Source organism: Mobula birostris, chromosome 20 (assembly GCF_030028105.1).
Source record: "Mobula birostris isolate sMobBir1 chromosome 20, sMobBir1.hap1, whole genome shotgun sequence".
NCBI lineage: Eukaryota > Metazoa > Chordata > Chondrichthyes > Myliobatiformes > Myliobatidae > Mobula > Mobula birostris.
In genome coordinates, this window is record NC_092389.1 from 9,867,215 (window position 1) to 9,888,268 (window position 21,054).

Genomic DNA, 21,054 nt, shown 5'->3' on the forward strand with positions numbered 1-21,054 from the left:
AGTATCGTCAGCAAATTTAATTAGCAAGTTGGAGCTGTGGGTGGCGACATAGTCATGAGTATACAGGGAGTAAAGGAGGGGGCTTAGGACACAGCCCTGCAGGCACCTGTGTTAAGGGACAGAGGGGCAGATGTGAGGGAGCCCACCCTTGCCACCTGCCGGCAATCTGACAGGAAGTCCAGGATCCAGCTACACAAGGCAGGGTGAAGGGCGAGGTCTCTGAGCTTCTTGTCGAGCCTGGAGGGAATTGTGGTGTTGAATGCTGAACTGTAGTCCAAGAACAGCATTCTCACATAAGCATCCTTCTCCAGGTGTTTAAGAACGGTGTGTAGAGCTGTGGCTATTGCGTCATCTGTCCATCAGTTGTGTCGGTAGGCGAATTGTAGGGGGTCCAGTGTGGGTGGTAGCAAGCTGCAGATGTAGTCCTTGACCAGCCTCTCAAAGCATTTGCTTATGAGCTTGATTGAGTTGTTTTTTTGTTTTGATGAGATGTCCATGTTGAGGGCAGGGCAATAAATGTAGTTTGTACAGGGTTCATTAGGATTTTTTTAATGAAATCCAGGGAGAGCTGACTAATTGAATACACAATTAACTTGTTGGTAGAAAGCAGAGGGTGATGGTAGAAGGCTGTTTCTTAAACTGAATACCAGTGCCTTCTGGTGTGCCTTGGGTCAATGCTGCACCCATTGTTGTTTGCCATCTCTATCAATGATTTGGATAAGAATGTACATTTACAGCTGACACTAAAATAGGTGATATAGTGGACGTTGAAGAAGATTATCAAAAATTATAGTGAGCTCTTGATTGGTTATGTAAGTGGGCCAAGGAATGGGAAAACTAAGTTTAATTTGGTTAAGTGCAAGGTGCTGTAATTTAGGGTAAAGTCTAATCCAGATAGGATTTTCATAGTGAATGTTAGGGTGCTGGGACTGTTGTAGTATGAGCACGTGGTTCACTTATAGTGGAGATGTAGGTAGACAGGGTGGTGAAAAAGGCTTTTAGTACACTGGCCCCTTTAAACCACGGCATTAAGTCTAACATTTGGAGCAAGTTGCTTGGGGTCAAACGGGGCACACATGAGAGCGCATTTGGAGTATTGTTTTCAGTTTTAATTGCTCAGCTACAGGAAAGATATCATTAAACCATAAAGAGTGCAGAAACAACTTGCAAGGATGTTGCCAGGACTTAAAGGATTGAGTTATAGTTGGACAGATTAGGACTTTTAGAAACAGTTATTACCCTTCAATTCAGCTCCTGAGCCAGCATGGATAATTTCATTCACCTTAATGCTCTACTACTTCCACACCTTATAGACTCACTTTCAGACGCTACAACTCAGAATTATGTTTTTTTAATTGTTTACACAATTTGTCTACTTGTACACATTGGTTGTGCGTCAGTCTGTTATTTATAATTTTACGTAGATTCTATCTCATTTCTTTATTTTCCTGTAATAGCCTGCAAAAAGCTCAAGATGGTATATGGTTACAATGCATCCTTTGATAATAAATTTACTTTGAACTTTATTCCTTAGAGCACAGGAGACGAGAGCTTATCTGATCGAGGTGTGTAAAATCATGGGGGACATAATTTGGTTGAATACACTCAGTGTTTTTCCCAGGATTGGGGATAGGCTTAGGATGAGAGGGGAACAATTTAATAGGAATTTAAGGGGCAACTCTTTTTTTTTTACCCAAAAGGTGGTATATGTGCCAACAATTTAATAGGAACTTGAAGGGCAGCTTTTTTTTTTTACCCAAAAGGTCGCATCTGTGTGGAATGAGGAAGTGGTTGTAGCAAGTATAACTACTTTTAAAAGACAGTTGGACAGACGTATGGATTAGAGACGTTTAGAAGGCCATAGGCCAAATGCTGGCAAATGGGATTAGCTTGAATGAGACATGTTGGTCGGCATGGACTAGTTGGGCTGTAGAGCCTGTTTCTGTGCTGCATGACTACAGTATTATATTTTGTTTGAATAAAAAAACTAATTTTCATTTTTTTCTGTACACAGATTTCTGTGCAACTAAAAGGATGGCTATTCTAATTACAGTAGAGAGGTGATGCGATGATGGCTGGGATTTTCCCATAGAGATGGGAATAGTTGCTGTGGGTTAGTTGCCATATGTACAACAGAACCTCATTAAGCAACAGTTGGCAAGTTGTTTGAGTATCTTTATTACCAATTGAATCTCCAGACATCCTTGGATATGGAAGATGTGGGATGTGATCTCGGTTCAAGAAGAAACAAATTACTTCTGACCCATGAAATTCTTTGAGGAAATAAGAGTGTGGTAGAACAAGGGGACCTGGGAATACAGTTCCATAATTCGTTGAAAGTGGTGTCACAGGCAGATAGGGCATAAAAAAAAAGCTTTTGGCATATTGGCCTTTTTAAATCAAAGTACTGAGTACAGGAGATGGGATGTTCAAGTTGTACAACATGTTGGTGAGCCCTGATTTGGAGTATTGTGTGCAGTTTTGGTCACCTACCTATAGGAAAAATGTAAACAAGATTGAAAGAGTACAGAGAAAATTTACAAGCAGGACCTGAGTTGTAAGGAAAGATTGAATAAGGTTAGGATTGTATTCTTTAGAACATTGAGAGGAAATTTATGAGGGGTATACAAAATTGAGGGGTATAGAGGTAAATGCAAGCAGGCTTTTTCCACTGAGGTTGTGTGGGATTACAACCAGAGGTCATAGGTTAAGGGTGAAAGGTGAGATGTTTAAGGGAAAACTTCACTCAGAGGGCCGTGAGTGTGGAATGAACTGTCAGCACAAGTCGTCCATACGAGCTCGATTTCAATGTTTAAGAGGAGTTTGGATAAGTACATGGAGTAGGCAGTTTAAATGGTTTTTGTGTGGACAAGATGGGCCGAAGAGCCTTTTTCTGTGCTGTATTTCTCTGACTCTGACTCTTAAGAGTTTATGGTCAGAAGAAATACTGTGGATGTTACATTTCCAGAAAATATTTTTCAAAGTGACAAAGTGGGAGTTAATTTGAACTATAATGGATGGAAACTGCTTAAAAGTAGAAAAAACTTTGTTTAATAAGTATGTTCTTGGGCAGAAGAAGGATCCTACCAAATATTATTCAAGAAGTAGCTAAAGATTTGGAATAAAATGGTATGGGGAAGACCAAGCAACACACATCAAAGTTGCTGGTGAACGCAGTAGGCCAGGCAGCATCTCTAGGAAGAGGTACAGTCAACGTTTCAGGCCGAGACCCTTCGTCAGGGCTAACTGAAAGAAGAGCTAGTAAGAGATTTGAAAGTGGGAGGGGGAGAACCAAAATGATAGGAGAAGACAGGAGGGGCAGGGATGGAGCCAAGAGCTGGACAGGTGATTGGTAAATGGAATATGAGAGGATCATGGGACAGGAGGCCTGGAGAAAGAAAAGGGGGAGGGGGAACCCGGAGGATGGGCAAGGGGTATAGTGAGAGAAAAAGGAGAGAGAGAGAGAAAGAATGTGTGTATATAAATAAATAACGGATGGGGTACGAGGGGGAGGTGGGGCATTAGCCGAAGTTAGAGAAGTCAATGTTCATGCCATCAGGTTGGAGGCTACCCAGACGGAATATAAGGTGTTGTTCCTCCAACCTGAGTGTGGCTTCATCTTTACAGTAGAGGAGGCCATGGATAGACATATCAGAATGGTAATGGGATGTGGAATTAAAATGTGTGGCCACTGGGAGATCCTGCTTTCTCTGGCGGACAGAGTGTAGGTGTTCAGCAAAATGATCTCCCAGTCTGCGTCGGGTCTCGCCAATATATAGGAGGCCGCATCGGGAGCACTGGACACAGTATATCACCCCAGCCGACTCACAGGTGAAGTGTCGCCTCACCTGGAAGGACTGTTTGGGGCCCTAAATGGTGGTAAGGGAGGAAGTGTAAGGGCATGTATAGCATTTGTTCGGCTTACAAGGAAAAGTGCCAGGAGGGAGATCAGTGGGGAGGGATGGGGGGGACAAATGGACAAGGGAGTCGCGCAGGGAGCGATCCCTGCGGAAAGTGGGGGGGGAGGAGGGAAAGATGTGCTTAGTGGTGGGATCCCATTGAAGGTAGCGGAAGTTACGGAGAATAATATGTTGGACCCGGAGGCTGGTGGGGTGGTAGGTGAGGACCAGGGTAACCCTATTCCTAGTGGGGTGACGGGAGGATGGAATGAGAGCAGATGTGCGTGAAATGGGGGAGATGTGTTTGAGAGCAGAGTTGATGGTGGAGGAAGGGAAGCCCCTTTCTTTAAAAAAGGAGGACACCTCCCTCGTCCTGGAATGAAAAGCCTCATCCTGAGAGCAGATGCAGCAGAGACGGAGGAATTGCGAGAAGGGGATGGCATTTTTACAAGAGACAGGGTGAGAAGAGAAATAGTCCAGATAGCTGTAAGAGTCAGTAGGTTTATAGTAGACATCAGTAGATAAGCTGTCTCCAGAGATAGAGACAGAAAGATCTAGAAAGGGGAGGGAGGTGTCGGAATTGGACCAGGTAAACTTGAGGGCAGGGTGAAAGTTGGAGGCAAAGTTAATGAAGTCGACGAGCTCAGCATGCGTGCAGGAAGCAGCGCCAATGCAGTCGTCAATGTAGCGAAGGAAAAGTGGGGGACAGATACCAGAATAGGTTTGGAACATAGATTGTTCCACAAACCCAACAAAAAGACAGGACCCATACGGGTGCCCATAGCTACACCTTTAGTTTGGAGGAAGTGGGAGGAGCCAAAGGAGAAATTATTAAGAGTAAGGACTAATTCTGCTAGACGGAGCAGAGTGGTGGTAGAGGGGAACTGATTAGGTCTGGAATCCAAAAAGAAGCGGAGAGCTTTGAGACCTTCCTGATGGGGGATGGAAGTATATAGGGACTGGACATCCATGGTGAAAATAAAGTGGTGGGAGCCAGGGAACTTAAAATCATCGAAAAGTTTAGGAGCGTGAGAAGTGTCACGAACATAGGTAGGAAGGGATTGAACAAGGGGGGAATAAAACCGTGTCAAGGTATGCAGAAATGAGTTCGGTGGGGCAGGAGCAAGCTGAGACAGTAGGTCTGCCAGGACAGGCAGGTTTGTGGATCTTGGGTAGGAGGTAGAAACGGGAAGTGTGAGGTGTGGGAACTATAAGGTTGGTAGCAGTGGATGGGAGATCCCCTGAATGGATAAAGTCGGTGATGGTGTGGGAGACAATGGCCTGGTGCTCCTTAGTGGGGTCATGATTGAGGGGTAAATAAGAGGAGGTATCCACGAGTTGTCGCTGTGCCTCAGCAAGGTAGAAGTCATCACGCCAGACTGCAACAGCACCCCCCTTATTGAGACGGGTTTAATAGTAAGGTTAGGATTAGTGCGGAGGGAATGGAGAGCAGAGTGTTCGGAAGGAGTGAGCTTGGAATGGGAACAAGGTGCGGTGAAGTCGAGACTGTTTGTGTCCCGTCGGCAGTTAGCAATAAAGAGATCCAGAGCAGGCAGAAGACCAGAGCAGGGTGTCCATGAAGAGGAGGAGGGTTGAAGATGGGAGAAGGGGTCATTGGTGAGGGTGGAAGAGTCCTTGCTGAAGAAGTAGGCTCGGAGACGAAGCCGGCGGAAGAAGAGTTCCGCATCATGGCGAACACGGAACTCGCTGAGGTGTGGGCGAAGGGGGACAAAGGTGAGGCCCTTACTGAGGACAGAGCGTTCTGCCTCCGACAGTTGAAGGTTGGGGTGAGAGGACGATGGAGCCTCTGAGGGCCCAGGAGCTGACGATGGGATCTGAAGGAGACGGGGTTGCAGAGTATTGGTGGGGGAAGGGGAAACGGGAGTCACAACAGCAGCACATAAAGACCCAGCCTGGAGTTCAAGGCTGGAGTTGCAGTTGGTGGTTGCGCAATCGCTTTGAAGGTGTCCATGGTTGTTGCTGGAGTCCGGGTTTTGAATATGCCCTGAGGTGTTGGAGCCGGCGAGATCAATGGCAGTGGTTGCAATCTGAAGTTTCATGTCTGCTAGCGTCAGGGCCAGCAGGCTCTGGGGTTTGCAGATGTAAGATGTAAGATCTCGTGATCTTTGCCTAACATGACAAAGTCAAAAAAAACGGCGATTGCAGACATGGATCCGACGGAGGATGAAATAACGAGCAGGTCCATTACAGACGGCGAAGAAAGTGTCCCGAAGGTGTGGAAGGGTCTGGGATAGGGACACCAAATACCTCCTCATGGCGGAGAGAGTCGCCTTCAGAGCTTGACGGGAGAAGCGACGAGAGGCAGAGTCAATAAAATGTGAGTACCTGGGATCCTCAGAAGGTCCAAATTGAGAGGCTCGGAAACGAATCCTAAAGCCAACTGGAGTAAGTTGGCGGCGGAGGCACATTCCAAGAAAGGATATATGGCTGTGATAGCGAGTCTGAGTCAAAATGTGGTCGAAAAGTTGAAGAGCCGAAGGGGAGGAGTGAGAGATGGTTTCACTGAACTCCCGTCGAAGAGAAGATTTAAACTTCTTCAGTGTAGGCATCACGGAAGAGGCTTCGCAGTAGTGAATTTAAAGACGTAAACACGAGGAATTCTGCAGATGCTGGAAGTTTAAGCAACACACATCAAAGTTGCTGGTGAGCATAGCAGGCCAGGCAGGGAAGATCAAGGTACAGAGTTGTTTAAAAAGCAAAAGTCTGTGGATGCTGGAAATCTGAAATATAACAAAGAATGTTACTTGGGAGGTCAGGTAATATAAGCACTGCCTGACATGCTGAGTCTCTGCGTCATTTATAGTTATTAAAAAATAATTTTGTGTGTTCATACAAAGTTTACTGTTTTGAACAAGGTCATCTTAAGGAGACTGAAAACTTTGAAACGATTAGAGCTCTTCAGGTGCTTTTTATGCTAGCTAAACAGTTGCCATCACTTGGTTTAGTTAGCTGATAACTTGAATGCTTCAGTGAATTACATACAAATTGAATGGGTCAGGCTCTTGTATCCCTGTTGGAAAAATAAGCATTCCCTGGATGCCATTTGTTCCTTTATGATGATTAAGTGGAATTTGGTATACTTAGTTTCTCTTTTATGAATAATAATATTCTGGATATGTAAATGAAAGCTGCTTTGAGGAAGTGTTTCTTGTTTACAGCTCCTGTGAGTTAAGTTGGATACCTTTTTATTTTAGAAGATTTAATAAGTTTCAGAGTTAGCAATACTTTAGAAGACGAGCTTCTCCCTGCTTTCGTTGATGCTTAAGCAGAGAATGAATGTGGAGAGTGTAATGGCTAATTGAGTGATCTGCCACTCCTTCCTGGTGATCATTAAATCAATTTGGTCTGGCATGAGAACACCGGTGATATAAATGAATCATCTGTTTTTCAGTTTGAGAGAAATTCATGTGAAGAGCTTTTTCAACGTGAGCTGGGTGGGGGAAGAGAAGAGAGAAGGCAGTAAGAGGAATAAAAGAAAGGGACATGTTTCTCAATGTAGTGTAACTATATAAGCCTACTAGGCATACATTGAGGGTGGTGGGGATGGGGGGTTGGCGGTAGTTGAATCTGTCAACTTTGCAGTTTTTGACTCTCATTCCAGAATTCATTGGACTACATTACCCAAATATATTATCTTTATATACTATTACCAAAAATAATATCTTTATACATTGACTTGTTTTTATTGGCTATAACCATGCAAATTGTTGACATAATTGATTGAAATTGATCAGTGTGACTGGTTATTTGACCATTTTCATATTTTCCATTAAAACACATTCTGGAATGTTTTCATGTTTTATTGTTTTACAATATTGAAGCAGTGCATTTATTTTGGCTTTTTTGACACTGATCAGCAGAAAATCCTCTTTTGTGTTAAAGCGAAAACAAATTTCTACGAATTGGTCCAAATTTGTTACAGTTAGTAAACACAAAATTATTGGTTGCATAATAACTCACCCCCTTCAAGTCAGTATTTAATAGATTGAACCCTTGGCAGCAATTGCAGCCTTGAGTCTGCATGGATAGGTCTCTATCAGCTTTGTATATCTGGACACTGCTATTTTTCTCCACATCTTCTTCACAAAACTGCTCAAGCTCTGTCAGATTGCATGGGGATTGTGAGTGAGCAGCCCTCTTCAAGTCCAGCCACAAATTCTCAATTGGATTCAGGTCTGGACTCTGACTTGACCACTCCAGGACATCAACTTTGTTTTTAAGCCATTCCTGTGTAGCTTTGGCTTTATGCTTGAGAGTAATTGTCTTGCTGGAAAACAAGTCTTCTCCCACGTTGCAGTTCTCTTGCAGGATTTCCCTGTATTTTGCTGCATTCATTTTACCCTGTACCTTCACAAGCCTTCCAGGGCCTGCTGCAATGAAGCATCCCCACAGCATGATACAGCCACCACCATGCTTCACGGTAAGGATGGTGTGATTTTGATGTGCGGTGTTTGTGTTTTTAGTCTGATGGTCAAAAAGCTCAATTTTTGTTTCATCAGACCATAGAACCTTCCAGCTGACTTCAGAGTCTCCCACATGCCTTCCGGCAAACTCTAGCCGAGATTTCATGTGAGTTTTTTTTCCAAGTATCTTTCTCTTTGCCACTCTCCCAGAAAGCTGGGACTGGTGAAGCACCCAGGCAACATGTATGTGGAGTCTCTCTCATCTCAGTCACTGAAGCTTGTAACTCCTCCAGAGTTGTCATGGGTCTCTTGGTGGCCTCCCTCACTTGTCCCCTTCTTAAATGGTCACTCAGTTTTTGAGGACTGCCGACTTTAGGCAGATTTGCAGCTGTGCCATATTCTTTCCATTTCTTGATGATTGACTTAACTGTACTCCAAGGGATATTCAGTGACTTGGAAATTTTCTTATATCCTTTTCTTGACTTGTGCTTTTCAATAACCTTTTTGTGGAATTGCTTGGAGTGTTCTTTTGTCTTCATGGTGTAGTTTTTGCCAGGATACTGACTCACCAGCACTTGGACCTTCCAGATACAGGAGTATTTTTACTACAATCCATTGAAACACCTTCATTGCACACAGGTTTATATAGAGCTAGGACACCTTAACTAATTATGTGGCTTCTAAAACCAATTGGCTGCACCAGAGATGATTTGGCCTCCCATATTAAAGGGGGTGAATACTCATGCAATCAATTATTTTGTGTTTTATGTTTGTAATTGTAGAGATCAGTTTTCATTTTGACACGAAAGAGTCTTTTTCTGTTGATCAGTGTTTTAAAAAAAAATAAATCAAATTAAATCTACTGTGGTTCAATGTTGTAAAACAATAAAACATGAAAATTTCCGGGGGGTGGGGGGGGGGTGGTGAATACTACTTATCGGCACTGTATATGGACAAACTAAATCGTATAAGTGGAGAGAAATGTCACTATGCACATGGAAAAAAGTGTGTGTGTGAGAGATGCATTTCTTATCTTAAATTGGTGTTAGTGATGATTATATTGATATGCAAATATGCATTGAATAGAAGTACCTGATGTACCACATGCATCATGGAATCACAGAACGCTACAGCACAGAAGTAGACCCATCTAGTCTGTACCAAACTATTAATCTGCCTAGTCCCATCAACCTGCACCCAGACCACAGTCCTCTGTACCTCTCTCATTCATGTAGCTATCCAATTTTCTTTTAAATGTTGATATTAAACCCGCATCCACCACTTCTGCAGGCAGCTCTCAGCACTTCTGTTCCACACTCTCACCACCCTGAGTGAAGATGTTCCCCCTCATGTACTCCTTAAACATTTCACCTTTCACCCTTAACCTATTACTTCCAGTTCAAGTGTCACCCAACCTCAGTGGGAAAAACCTGCTTGCATTTACCCCATCTGTACCCTTCATAATTTTGTTTACCTCTATCAAATCTGCCTCATTCTCCTATACTCCAGGGAATAAAGTACTATCCTCTACAGCCTTTCCCTATAATTCGGGTCATTAGTCCTGGCGACATCCTTGTAAATTTTCTCTGTACTCCTACAATCTTATTGACATCTTTCCTGAAGGTAGGTGACCAAAATTTCGTACAATTTTCCAAATTAGGCTTCACCAACATCTTGTATAATTTCAACATAACGTCCCTACTCTTGTACTCAATACTTTGATTTATGAAGGCCAATGTGCCAAAAGTTCTCTTTATGACCCTATCTACCTGTGACACCACTTTCAAGAAATTATGTACCTGTATTCCCAGATCCCTCTGATCTAACACACTCCTCAGTGCCCTTTTGCTCACCATGTAAGTACTACACCCTGTTTTTCCCTCCCAAAATACAACATGTCACACTTGTCTGTATTAAATCCCATCTGTTATTTTTCAGCCCATTTTTCCAGCTGGTACAGATCCTGCTGCAAGCTTTGATAGTCTTTCTCACTGTCCACTACACCCCAATCTTGGTGTCATCTGCAAATTTGCAGATCCAGTTAACCACATTATCATCCAGATTGTTGATATAGATGCAAACATCAACGGACCCAGTGGTAATCCCCGTGGCACTCCACTACTCGCTGACTTCCAGTCAGAGAGGCAACCATCTGCTTACCACGCTGGCTTCTCCCCCAAAGCCAATGTCTAATCCAATTTACTACCTCATCTTGAATGCTGAGAGACTGAACCTTCTTGAACAGCCTCCCACATGGGACCTTGTCATAGGCTTTGCTAAAATCCATGTAGACAACACCCACCGCCTTAACTACTTCAACTTTCCTGGTAAACTGCTCAAAAGACTTTATAAAATTGGTTAGATACAACCTACCACGTACGAAGCCATGTTGACTATCTAATCAGTCCCTATCTATCCAAATACTTGTATACATGGCCCCTAAGAATACATTCCAGTAACATGCTCACTGGCCTATAATTTCCCGGCTTTTTCTTGGAGGCTTTCTTGAACAATGCATCAACATTAGCTATCCTCCAATCCTCCAGCAATTTGCCCTTGGGTAAGGGCATTCTAAATATCTCTGTTAGGGCCCCTGCAATTTCTGCATTAGTCTCCCACAGGGAATGCCTTCTCAAGCCCTGATCTACCCTAATTTGTCTCAAGATAGTTGATATTTTGTCTACCCTTGAATGGGGTACATTTTTCATTCTGGTTCTCACCTGTTCAGGGATTAAAATCTTAATTTCTGGTTTAAGTTAACAATTTGAAGTATCTGCTGCAGCAATTCTTCTGCTTGTGTTCAATTTGCTTTACGGCTTCAGAGGGCTTCACTTCTGTTTGCATGTTTTGTATGTTGATTTTCACATAATGATATGTTGTCCTATGAATTGCAGAATCCACTGATGGATGGCACCAAATGAAATGGAGGGGGAAAACTGCAAAAACCTAATACATTGTCCTTTGTTTGACCCAGGGTTATGAGATCCACATGTATGATCATACGACTAATACAACAGTGTGTCTTGGGAATACAACAGAAAACATCTTCAAGATTTCTGATCTGAAGACTGGCCACAACTACACTTTTACGGTACAAGCCAGATGCTTGTACAATGGAAAGATTTGTGGTGAACCTGCTTCCCTGCTCTATGATGAACTTGGCAATGGTGAGGTCAAGAAAGTTTGCTAATCAGTACACAGACATGAATATTTTGTAGTAGGCCTGAAGGATGGGGGTTTACTAGGCAGTTAACAGAAGACTTGGCAATGACAAGACTATTGTAATTGCTGCCTGTATTGTTATTCTGCTTTATGATCACATCAAATAATAGTTAATTACGCTATTGTTCCTGTATCATCAGAGTAATATCGTGCATAAGTTACACCAGCTCATAAGATATAAGATGTGAACACCAAAGATTTGTTTTTTCCGAAATCTTTTATTTGCTTTGGACAAATTCTATTTCTTTTCATTCTGCTTTGAAGACACAGACCAGTTCAGTTTATTGATTTCTTCAGAGGTTTGATCGGGGCACGACTGCGCAAGCGTGTGGATGTCAGCCATTGAGAACAGCAAGAAGATTTTAAAAGAAGACACCTTTATAGGAGAGGCAGGCAATGGAGTAGAGGGAGATAGAGTAGGAAGGCTTTGGCTCAACGGGGCTTAGGTGATGGCGGGTTGAGGCGAGGCAGGTTAACTGTAGATTACAGACAAAGAGGCCAGTGTTCTGTGCTCTGTGCCAGATGTGGGAAGTCCGGGAGACTCTCAGCCTCCCGGACGGCCACATCTGCGCCAGGTGCGTGAACTGCAACTCCTTAGGGACCGTGTTGGGGAACTGGAGATGCAGCTCGATGACCTTGGTCTGGTCAGGGAGAGTGAGGAGGTGATAGAGAGGAGCTATAGGCAGGTAGTCACACCGAGGCCTGTGGAGACAGATAAGTGGGTAACAGTCAGGAGAGGGAAGGACAGGAGTCAGAGGTTAGAGAGTACCCCTGTGGCTATACCCCTTGACAATAAGTAGTCCTGCTTGAGTACTGTTGGGGGAGACTGCCTACCTGGGGGAAGCAACAGTGACTGCGCTTCTGGCACAGAGTCTGGCCCTGTGGCTCAGAAGGGTAGGGAAAGGAAGAGGATGGCAGCAGTGATAGGGGACTCTATAGGGTCAGACAGGCGATTCTGTGGATGCAGGAAAGAAACACGGATGGTAGTTTGCCTCCCAGGTGCCAGGGCCCAGGATGTTTCTAATCGCGTCCACGATATCCTGAAGTGAGAATGTGAACAACCAGAGGTCGTGGTACATATTGGTACCAACAACATAGGTAGGAAAAGGGAGGCAGTCTTGAAAGCAGACTACAGGGAATTAAGAAGGAAATTGAAAAGCAGGACCACAGAGGTAGTCATCTCGGGATTACTGCCTGTGCTACGTGACAGTCAGTATAGGAATAGAGTGAGGTGAAGGATGAATGTGTGGTTGAGGGATTGGAGCAGGGGGCAGGGATTCAGATTTCTGGATCATTGGGACCTCTTTGGGGCAGGAGTGACCTGTACAAAAAGGACAGGTTGCACTTGAATCCCAGGGGGACCAGTATCCTGGCGGGGAGGTTTGCTGAGGCTATTGGGGAAAGTTTAAACTAGGGTTGCTGGGGGGTGGGAACCAAACTGAAGAGACGGAGAAAGGAGCAATTGGCTCACAAATAGAGAAAGCCTGGAGACAGTGCGAGAGGGAGGATAGGCAGGTGATAGAGAAGGGATGCACTCAGACTGATGGTTTGAGATGTAAGGAATATTATGGACAAAGTGGATGAGCTTAGAGCGTGGATCAGTACTTGGAGCTGTGATGTTGTGGCCATTACAGAGACTTGGATGGCTCGGGCAGGAATGGCTACTTAGAGTGCCAAGTTTTAGATGTTTCAGAAAGGACAGGGAGGGATGCGAAAGAGGTGGGGGCGTAGCACTGTTGATCAGAGCTGGTGTCACGGCTGCAGAAAAGGAGGAAGACATGGAGAGATTGTCTACGGAGTGTCTGTGGGTAGAAGCTAGGAACAGGAAGGGGTCAATAATTCTACTGGGTGTTTTTATAGACCACCCAATAGTAACAGGGACATCGAGGAGCAGATAGGGAGACAGATTCTGGAAAGGTGTAATAATAACAGGGTTGTCGTGGTAGGAGATTTTAATTTCCCAAATATCGATTGGCATGTCCCTGGACCAAGGGGTTTAGATATGGTGGAGTTTGTTTGGTGTGTTCAAGAAGGTTTCTTGACACAATATGTAAATAAGCCTACAAGAGGAGAGGCTGTACTTGATCTGGTATTGGGAAATGAACCTGTTCAGGCGTCAGGTCTCTCAGTGGGAGAGCATTTTGGAGATAGTGTTCACAATTTTATCTCCTTTCCCATAGCATTGGAGAGGGATAGGAATAGATAGGAAAGCGTTTAATTGGAGTAAGGGGAAATATGAAGCTATCAGGCAGGAACTTGGAAGCATAAATTGGAAACAGATGTTCTCAGGGATATGTATGGAAAAAATGTGGCAAATGTTCAGGGGATATTTGTGTGGTGTTCTGCATAGATAGGTATGTTCCAATGAGACAGGGAAGGGATGGTCAGGTACAGGAACCGTGGTGTACAAAGGCTGTTGTAGATCTAGTCAAGAAGAAAAGAGCTTACAAAAGGTTCAAAAAGTTAGGTAATGATAGAGATCTGTAAGATTGTAAGGCCAGCAGGAAGGAGCTTAAGAATGAAATTAGGAGAGCCAGAAGGGGCCATGAGAAGGCCTTGGCGGACAGGATTAAGGAAAACCCCAAAGCATTCTACAAGTATGTGAAGAGCAAGAAGATAAGATGTGAGAGAATAGGACCAATCAAGTGTGACAGTGGAAAAGTGTGTATGGAACCGGAGGAGATAGCAGAGGTACTTAATGAATACTTTGCTTCAGTTTTCACTACGGAAAAGGATCTTGGCGATTGTAGGGATGACTTGCAGCGGACTGAAAAGCTTGAACATGTAGATATTAAGAAAGAGGATGTGCTGGAGCTTTTGTAAAGCATCAAGTTGGATAAGTCTCCGGGACTGAACAAGATGTACCCCAGGCTACTGTGGGAGGCGAGGGAGGAGATTGCTGAGCCTCTGGCGATGATCTTTGCATCATCAATGGGGATGGGAGAGGTTCCGGAAGATTGGAGGGTTGTGGATGTTGCTCCCTTATTCAAGAAAGGGAGTAGAGATAGCCCAGGAAATTATAGACCAGTGAGTCTTACTTCAGTGGTTGGTAAGTTGTTGGAGAGGATCCTGAGAGGCATAATATGATCAGGAATAGTCAGCATGGCTTTGTGAAAGGCAGGTCGTGCCTTAAGAGCCCGACTGAATTTTTTGAGGATGTGACTAAACACATTGATGGTAGAGCAGTAGATGTAGTGTATATGGATTTCAGCAAGGTATTTGACAAGATACCGCATGCAAGGCTTATTGAGAAAGTAAGGAGGCATGGGATCCAAGGGGACATTGCTTTGTGGATCCAGAACTGGCTTGCCCACAGAAGGCAAAGAGTGTTGTAGACGGGTCATATTCTGCATGGGGGTCAGTCACCAGTGGTGTGCCTCAGGGATCTGTTCTGGGATCCCTACTCTTCATGATTTTTATAAATGACCTGGATGAAGAAGTGGAGGGATGGGTTAGTAAACTTGCTGATGACACAAAGGTTGGAGGTGTTGTGGATAGTGTGGAGGGCTGTCAGAGGTTACAGCGGAACATGGGATGCAAAACAGGGCTGAGAAGTGGCAGATGGAGTTCAATCCAGATAAGTGTGAGGTAATTCATTTTGGTAGGTCAAATATGATGACAGAATGTAGTATTAATGATAAGACTCTTGGCAGTGTGGAGGATTAGAGGGATCTTGGGGTCCAAGTCCATAGGACACTCAAAGCTGCTACGCAGGTTGCCTCTGTGGTTAAGAAAGCATATGGTGCATTGGCCTTCATCAATCATAGGACTGAGTTTAGGAGCCGAGAGGTAATTTTGCAGCTATATAGGATCGCCTCACTTTCAGAAGGATGTGGAAACCATAGAAAGTGTGCAGAGGAGATTTACAAGATGTTGCCTGGATTGGGGAGCACGCCTTTTGAGAATAGGTTGAGTGAACTTAGACTTTTCTCCTTGGAGCGACAGAGAATGAGAGGTGACCTGATAGAGGTATATAAGATGATGAGAGGCATTGATCGTGTGGATAGTCAGAGGCTTTTTCCCAGGGCTGAAATAGCTAACATGAGAGGGCACAGTTTCGAGGTGCTTGGAAGTAGGTACAGAGGAGATGTCAGGGGTAAGTTTTTTTTTTTTACACAGAGAGTGGTGAATGCATGGAATGGACTGCCGGTGACAGTGGTGGAGGCAGATACGATAGGGTGTTTTAAGAGACTTCTGGATAGGTACATGGAGCTCAGAAAAATAGAGGGCTGTGGCTAACCCTAGGTAATTTTGTCAGGAAGGACATGTTCTGCACATATTTGTGGGCCGAAGGGTCTGTATTGTGCTGTAGGTTTTCTATGTTTCTAATTTGTAGTCAACTGAAGATATTAATTCCTACTTTTCAAGTATAGTCATTAGTCCCTGGTTATGGCTTCAAAACTGTGCAGGGGGTAGGGAACAGTATTAAAAATTAGTTTAGTTTGGTCCAGAGAATTTGTCTTAAGAGAATTGAAATAAAGTGCATCTTGTTCCATTTACCTGCGTATAAGGACATAAGTAGTGGTGAGGCTGGATCATGACAGGTTTAGCTCACTACCATGTATGCCTGCACTAACCAAGGCTTGATGTGGAGGGCTCAGTGAACAGTGAGGACCAGGCTTTGTTTGGCAGTGCAGAGGCCTTGCCTTCAGAACTCCTTTGACTGACTTGGGAATGAAATTTGAGGTTAAGATTTTGGCTTCTGTCAAAGTTTTAAGGTCTCTGACATTTGCCTAGAATCTTCATTGAAATCATTGCAATCTCAGATGCTATGTTGTTTCTTTATAGTGTAGGAATTGAGAAGAAGGAAAATTCCATCAAAACTGGACAATTGCCACCGATTAGCTACAGATTCCATCTTGAACTTGTGCACACTGTCAAACACACAAGCCAGGGTTTACTGAAGTACATCTTTAATGCTGGGATCTGGTATTACTAACAAGGCCAACATTTATTATGCATCCCTATTTGCCTTTGCCAAAATAGTAACCTGCCACTATGAACTGGTGTAGTTCTGCTGGTGAATGTGCACCCGCAGTGCTGTTGGGTATGGAGGAACAGTGATACTGCCAAGTCAGGGTGGTATGCAAATTACAGATGGTTTTTCCATACCCTTGAAACTTCTGTCCTTGCCAGTAATGGTTGTGAGTTTGAGGGTAACCTCAGCAAGTAACTGCAACATAATTTGTAGATGGTACATAGCAGCCACTCTTCAATGACGGAGTAATTAAATGTTCAGGTTAGCACTGGGTACCAATGAAAACAGTTACTCTGTCCTAGATGGTGTCAAGCATTTTGATTTTTTTTTTATTATAGCCTTTCTCATATAGGCACTCTAAAATGCTGCCTGTCATGTTCTAGACTTACAGTTGGTGGAAAGGCCTTGGTGTTAATCATACATGACAGTATACCCAGCCTTTCTGTCTTGCTTTGCTAGCTGTGGTATTTATGTTGCTGGTCTAGAAGAGCTTTTAGTCAGTGGTAATCCTGAAGTTATTAATGATGAGGGATTTTGTGACTAATGTTATTGAATATCAAGGATGGCTCTCTTTTTGAAGACTATTATTGCCTCAATACCTTGCAAGACCATAATGCAAGCGTTTGTTTCCACTTTTCAGCTCGCACCTGAACTTTGAGAAATCATTACCTAACATTCCCATTTTTAACCTTAAAATGCAAGGATAAATGGCTGAACACTCGAAAGCTCTAACTCTAGCCATTGATATTTGCCCTAATAAAATGAGGATGGATAAGAACAAGTAATTGATTATATGCTCCTGCTTTGAATGATTTTCCAGGAGCTATAATTATCAATGCAACAAATCTGCTATGCTTCCCCCTCACTCAGGGGTTATATAGAAGTTTAACAACCAGGATGAGCTAAGTAATTTCTATGCCAAGTTAAAAGGAAATGTTTTTAATAAAAATCCCCTGTAGTACTCTGTGTATGAGGGATCAGTATGAGCACAAAGAGGAAATGGTATACAGTAGAACAATTTTCTGCTGTAAAATAGTGACCACTCCTTTTTAGACCTTTCCAGTGTAACATGGCCACAGAAAAAAAATAGAACGGGTTATAAATAATGTGCAACAGGAAGTTAATGCTAGTTGGAGAAAAATTTGGAAGATTTTTTTCATGTAATAATGGGATCTAGAGATCCATCTGAGAAATTCTACAGGCCCCATGTAACCAAGTGTGACTGATTTTGTAAAAATGTAAGATTAAGCTGTGCATATGAAGCATTTCTTTTGTTAAAATGGGGGAGTAATTTGAACAACAAGAACCCATTTAAAGTTTTATTTGATGGTGGTAATTGGATTAAGGTAATTAGTTAATGGAATTTTGAACCACCAAATTGAATTGTCAAGCCACAAGGTTTAGTGACTAAAGTTTCAGATGCCTGTGGTTGAGTGCTTGCTGATGACTCCCGTTTTTCATTTACAATTTTTTTCTGATTTAAAGAAGAGCTGCTTAAACATGCTGATTGTATACAGACATATAGAAAAAATCAGTAAAGGCTTGAACAGCAGGGTAACAGTAAATTTTAAAAAAACACATCCGAGAACAACCATATAGGAAGAAAGATCAAGATTGAGGAACTAAATGTTTCTGAAAATTTGTAGTGGGGTTTTTGAAAAGGGTCTTTTTCTAGCATCATGCAATAACTTTAAAGCCTTGTGCAGAATACAAAACAAATTTTGGTATGGATTGGCAAGTCAGAATTGAAGGTTAAGCAATTGTATTACTCCCTGAAATGCCAGTGGGTTTACCTTTCACTTTTAATTGTAATAGACATGTATATTTACAGAATTTTCTGTTGCCCTTGCAACAGTTCTATTTTTGATGGGCCACTTTGTTAACGTTCTGTAAGCAGCCTGTATTTGGAATTCTTTATCTCTTGATTGAAGTAGTATTAAATAAACAGCACAGGCACAGGCCAGGCCAGGCAACATCTATGGGAAAAGAGTAAACAGTCGACGCTTCAGGCTGAGACTCTTCTTAAGGAATCTGGTCTCAGCCTGAATCGTCAACTGTACTCTTTCCATAAATGCTGCCTGGCCTGCTGAGATCCTGCATCGTTTTTGGTGTGTTGTTTGGATATCCAATGTCTGCAGATTTTCTCGTCTTAGTATTATATTAACTAAATTTTGGTTTATTTGTTTTCTCTCAAGCAGCAAACCCATTACCTTCTAACAATCCCAAGTCTACGGATGTAGCAGCCATCGTAGTCCCAGTCATGTTCTTGCTCCTTGTGGTGCTGGGTATTGGCTTTGCTGTGTTATTTATCCGACACAGAAGGCTCCAGCACAGCTTTACAGCCTTTGCCAATAGTCACTATAATTCTCGATTAGGATCTGCTGTGTTTTCTTCAGGTGATGAGCTAGGTAAGAGTTTGCTTTGCATGCATACAAAAGCCTTTACTGGTTGAAGTGATGGGTATACTAAAATGTAGTCAAGCTCTCATCGTCATTAATTTATAAAGCATTTATACTCCTAATAAGAACGCATTCTGATGCCAAACATATGCTCGGCCTCCCCTTTCAGTTGGAAGAACGCAACCTAGTTTTTTCCAAATTTTTTTTTTAATGTAGATTACAGATGATTTATTTTGTTACTGAAGTTTCCGTGTCTTTCCAGATTATGGTTTATTATTGTCACATGTACTGAAATACAGTGAAAAGCTTTGTTCTGCATGCCATCCATATAGATCATTCCAAAACATAATAAATCAATGTAGTATAAAGGAAAAGACAAAAGCAGAATGCAGGATATAATGTTAATTACCATTAACTGAGAAAGTGCAGTGCAGGTAAACAAATGAGAGCCAAGGGCTGCAATGAGGTAGAGTGAAAGATCAAGTGTTTTTCATACAGGAGGTCCATTTCAATGTCTTAACAGCTGTTCTTGAGCCTGTTGGTGCAGGTTTTCAAGCCTTAGTATATTCTCTTGTGCTGTGTCCAGAATAATATGGACAGTGTAGAAATTCCTGGAACAGACACTCTGCTGATGACAGTATACCACTTGTGGCGTAAGTGTGCTTTCTTTAAGTTTCTCCTATGCATTGTGCATGTTATCCTATGATCAGTTAATGGTTTCATTTTTAAAGTAAACATTCTTTAAATATGTAAGATTGGTAATAGTTATTTAGTGTGCTAGATGCTACACCCCTAAATCAACTCATTTTGCTAACAGTAACAAGGTCTTGGGTAATCTATTAATTGCTACAGAATTCTGCCACTGGAATACTTGAGTTCAGTTGCCATGTTGTGAACTAATACTAATGATTCCATAAAATGAGGTTCTACTGATAGATAGATAGATAGACAGACATACTTTATTGATCCAGAGAGAAATTAGGTTTCGTTACAGTTGCACCAACCAAGAACAGAATACAAACATAGCAATACAAAAACCACAAACAATCAAATAATAATATGTAAACCATGCCAGACGAAAATAAGTCCAGGACCAGCCCATTGGCCGAGGGTGTCCAACCCTCCAAGGGAGGAGCTGCAAAGTTTGATGGCCACAGGCAGGAATGACTTCCCATGCCGCTCAGTGCCGCATTCCGGTGGAATGAGTCTCTGGCTGAATGTACTCCTGTGCCCTACGGTGTAAATGATGTTACACGCTGACGTCGGGTTGGCAGAGGGAGGGATGTACACAACAACCACAATTGCATGTGAGATTTCCCTTGGCAAATAATATGGCTGGAGTCCAACAGCAAAAAGTTCAATATCTGGGCTGCAAACATGTTCCTTGATTGTAATATGACCAGGATTGCACCATCTGTTGTTAACCAGCACAGCAAGCCCCCCTGCTTTACTCTTACCACTCTCAGTGCACTTCCGGTCAGCCGGAACGGTCTGGAAGCCCTCTATGGAAACGTTTTGGTCGGGCATGTCCTCGTGCAGCCACGTTTCAGTAAAACACATAACACTGCACTCCGGAAATGTTCTGTGACTCCTGGCTAGCGCCATCAACTAGTCCATTTTATTACCCAGCGATCTCACATTGCCCATAATGAGAGAGGGGCGACAGGGCTTATAACACCTCTTCTCCATAAGTCTGCCACTTATCTTGGCCAGTTATCTTGAATTCAAATTATAACTGCACTGTAGGATGATATAACACAACTCCCAAAAGACTCCAATATCAATTCAAAAGTCAAACCTCAAATCCACAGGAATTAATGGAAATTCCTAATTAATAGATGACAAATAAGGCAAACTACAAAAAAATGTGCTACTGATTTGAGTGGATATCCCAAGCTCCCAATACTTGTCATTCCCACACAAATCTGTTCATCCTCTGCCTTCTACACTGCCAGGGTGAGGCCCAGTACAAACTAAAGTAATGCCTCATTCTGCCTGGGTAGTCTACAACCCAATAGCATAAACATTCAATTTTGCAATTTCATGTCACCTCACCTCTGGGTATATCTCTCTGTCTATCTCTGTCCCTTCCTCCCTCCCTGGGGACTGGACAGATTTTGGCTTGTCAGCCT

At 42.9% G+C, this 21,054-nt stretch overlaps 1 protein-coding gene across 2 annotated transcripts in view; it reads left to right on the top strand.

The window, feature by feature from the left end:
* The window catches only part of sorl1 (sortilin-related receptor, L(DLR class) A repeats containing), a 244,381-nt gene that overhangs the window by 218,007 nt on the left and 5,320 nt on the right, over nt 1–21,054 (top strand). The window contains exons 46-47 of one of the 2 annotated variants that reach the window (XM_072238121.1): nt 11,298–11,490; nt 18,719–18,931. In XM_072238121.1, the coding sequence (XP_072094222.1) occupies nt 11,298–11,490; nt 18,719–18,931 (406 nt within the window). The remainder of the gene's footprint in view (nt 1–11,297; nt 11,491–18,718; nt 18,932–21,054) is intronic. The other variant, XM_072238122.1, reaches the window with a different exon arrangement.